Source organism: Akebia trifoliata, chromosome 9 (genome assembly GCF_017979445.1).
Source record: "Akebia trifoliata isolate Shusen 1 chromosome 9, ASM1797944v1, whole genome shotgun sequence".
Classification (NCBI taxonomy): domain Eukaryota; kingdom Viridiplantae; phylum Streptophyta; class Magnoliopsida; order Ranunculales; family Lardizabalaceae; genus Akebia; species Akebia trifoliata.
In genome coordinates this window covers 17,565,154-17,568,588 of record NC_141383.1, presented here as the reverse complement: position 1 = coordinate 17,568,588, position 3,435 = coordinate 17,565,154, and the positions used below count along the sequence as shown (strand labels likewise).

Below are 3,435 nucleotides of genomic sequence, written 5' to 3'. Positions count from 1 at the left end.
AGTGATTTTCACTATATATGATAGAGACCGATTGAAATACATCATATATATTTTGGTTCATATCTTCTCATTATGTCCAAAATGCCCCTAAGCTATTAAGGCCACAAAACTGCCATCTCATGGGCAAATATGTAATGGGTAAAATGACTATAATGCCATCACAAAATGATTAAAATTACCCACTTATTTTTCCTCTAATCATTCAACTTAACTTGATACCATTTGTTTGTTTATAAGAATACGCGTAATGCTACAACTTCCATCCAAATCAAAGTCAGATTGTGTCTAAACTCTGTCTGTGCCGACATTGCAGGAGTCACACATAAATTGTCTGTACTACCATCCTTTGTTTAACTTAAAACATTCAGATCATCTCATAAGAAATTTAAAAAAATTAAATAAATTAAAACATTCAATTTAAGATAAATTAATTATTCGTGCTAAGAGGAACATTAATATAACCCATTTGTAAGTAAGGGTCTCATTCCCATACATGTGTGGGGGCCAAGACAAAGTTTCATTTGCACTGTGTGCTATATATATATATAATCTGAAGAGGAAACATATTTGATTTGAAGTAGAGAGGAAGAAAGCATAGTCATGTGGGGGCATGATTGTAAAAGCCAAAAGTAGAGTCAAAGGGGCCATGTTGGGTGGAAGCAAGTGAGTCCTCCATATCCTCCTCCTCTCACCATCTCTTGAGCCTCATATGCATTTGTCCCCTGCAAATGCAAAACATCCAACATTTCATTATCCGTACACATCATATACATACATACACATGCATACATACGTACATACAATTAAGGATGTGATCCCTCTTATTTGTATACAATTGTACGTATACGTGTATCTTTTTTTTTTTTTTGGATAGGTAAATTGGACTTGAACCGACCTCAAAGTTGTTGTTCAATGTGTCAGACCAACTGAGCTATGGGTCTAAGCCTCGTATATGTGTATCTTACCACGTTCATTTTGGTCCGTTTGCCAAAAATAATAAAATTAAAAGAAAATTTAAATAAATAAAAAAGTGATTTTGGAGGTATATGATTTCACATTTTATCGGAAAAATCATTTTTTCCTAAGAAAATGATTGTTATATCTTGATGAGAAAATATATAAACGCAATCCCTTAAGAAACAGATGTCCACGTCAAGGTTTAAAAATAATAAAAAATCCTACCCGAAATTTTGACACTTTCCCCAAAGAAAAAAAAAAACACAAACAAACACATGCAAATATTTTTTGAGAAAAAAAAATGTTCAAGATTATTCTATCGAGGAATTACTTTTTCCGATAAAATAATTTTCGTACAATCATACAGACCTTCAATTCATGCTAGGACATGAATTTAGACAAAAAGAAATGGTTTTAGACATAGTTGAATGGGGGAGCATAATTTGTACAACTGAAACCCATATTTTTTGGATAAGGTTTCCATGATGATGATATTGGACCCTATGCATTTAAATGGAATTCGTCGACAATGTCAATGTCACTATCACATTCAATCACAAACTAACAGCCCACTTCTTGGTAGGATGAATTTTCGCAGATAAGCCAAACAAAACAATCACACAATAACGTGATCCAAATGAAAGAAGTCGACTCGATGGGGTACCTGTATTGTTTGTGTAGTCTCCACATCGGAGTTGAAGTCGTAAAAAGAACTTGCCGCGGTAAGCTTCATAGAAAGAAACTGAACAAATTGGAGAAAATAAAAGATAATTAGTAAATAATTTTTATTAATTATTCTCACAAATTAATACTAATAAAATTCTCGACTTTAACTCACCTCGACTTGGTTTTGCAACGATTGAACATAAGTGATTATCTCATCCAACATTACTGCCATTCCCATGGTCTGGGTATCCATATATTCATATGGAGAAGAAAAAAATTAACAGATTAAAAAGGAGAATAAAATTTTCAAACAAGAAATCATAATTAAAGACAAATAAATTAGAAAAAAAAAAAAATTTTAAAATTAAGACTAAAATCTACCTTGTAACAACCAGGAACAAGGTCTTGTAAGCATCTAAGTCTCTCATTGATCTTTTCTCTTCTAACCTGATCATTTCAGAAGTATGAGAGACCCCATGAGCCCAATCTCTATCATATTGATAAAGGGTATTTTTGTCATTTCAGAAAATATCTTTTTATTATTATTTTTAACAAGTTAAATTTACAAATTTACCCTTTCTGCTAGGCTGTGACTATCAGTAGCCTGGCCTCTTCTTGCTCTAACATGAATCACCTCCTTTGGTTTTTCTCTTTCCTTCTCATTTTTTCTTCCTCTCTTTCCTCTCCCTAAGCTCTGTAAACATCACAAAAAAACAAGAAAAACCCACAAACTCAATCCAACAAAAGCAAAGAACAATTGAAATAAAAACATTGAAAAACAGAACAAATATCATACATTTTTTCTCTTAATCTTATTGTCTCCTCCTAAATCAGTTTCCAAAACTGGTGTAAAAGAATTCCCTGAGCTGCTCTCTGATACTGGAATCATCTTTCTTTTCTTACTTTCATGGTTAACATCTTCTACTAAAGCCGTAGCATGATCGATAGAAACTGCATTCGGTTTGTCGAGATGGAAGAAACCTGGGAGATTATCGAGAAAATTAATGGGGAATTCGGGTTGTGGTTGATCCAAGAAGTTGTCATTTGAGAAACCCATGAAGCTTTGTAGATTTAAGGTTGGATTCTCTAACACATTTGGGTTCATCTCTGCAAATTGGTTTAGTAATTCTATGTTTGAATCCATCTCTAAGAAAGGGAGAGAAGGTTTGAAGCTCTGCAAGTTTCCTGTAAATTCAGCCATGAAGTTTTGAAAAACAGAGATTGTTAGAGAAACTCAAATAATGGGTATCTAACGATTGGCAGGTGTGAGAGAAATTTATAGACTAAGTTTTGGATTTTATTTAATTAATTATCAAACAGTGTGGGTATTTGTGTGACATTTTATTATTTTTTAATTAAGAAAAACAAGTGAAGCACTTGAAGGGACACGTGGCAGTTCCTGCTTCAATGGTTGTTGTTGTTCCCTTAGTGGGTCCACATCCTGGAGATATATCTATTAAGTGGGCCCACAAGAAACTTTTGGAGTTGTGCTGACATATGGAAAGAAAAAAGAAAATTTGAGGTAAAGTCGAAATTATGGAAATATTGTAGTATTGGATGTTGGTGCATTGCATGAGAAGTTTTGGAAATTACTTGATTGGAGGATCTTGATCCTTTAGGTAAGTATTGATTAAAATAATTGCTTGTGTAAAGCATCCCTACAAACATTTGATGCACATATCTATGTTAATAGTTGCGATCGGTTTGATCGATTATTTTATTTGTTTGATCATTTTGATTTGTGAAATAATTTACATGATGGAGGATATGTTCGTGATCCACAGCCCAAAAAACGCCACATGGTTCAGTCTT

The 3,435-nt window shown here is 33.2% G+C and overlaps 1 protein-coding gene across 1 annotated transcript; it reads right to left on the bottom strand.

The window, feature by feature from the left end:
• Positions 1 to 416: 416 nt before the first annotated feature.
• Positions 417 to 2,885, bottom strand: LOC147394458 (transcription factor BEE 3-like). The gene is made up of 6 exons (XM_086453077.1): positions 2,420 to 2,885; positions 2,198 to 2,317; positions 2,005 to 2,070; positions 1,796 to 1,864; positions 1,622 to 1,699; positions 417 to 722 (listed from the first exon to the last, which is right to left on the bottom strand). The coding sequence occupies exons 1-6, from the start codon at positions 2,822 to 2,824 to the stop codon at positions 636 to 638; spliced, it is 825 nt and encodes a 274-aa protein (XP_086309203.1). The 5' UTR covers positions 2,825 to 2,885; the 3' UTR covers positions 417 to 635.
• Between the last annotated feature and the right edge of the window lie 550 nt (positions 2,886 to 3,435).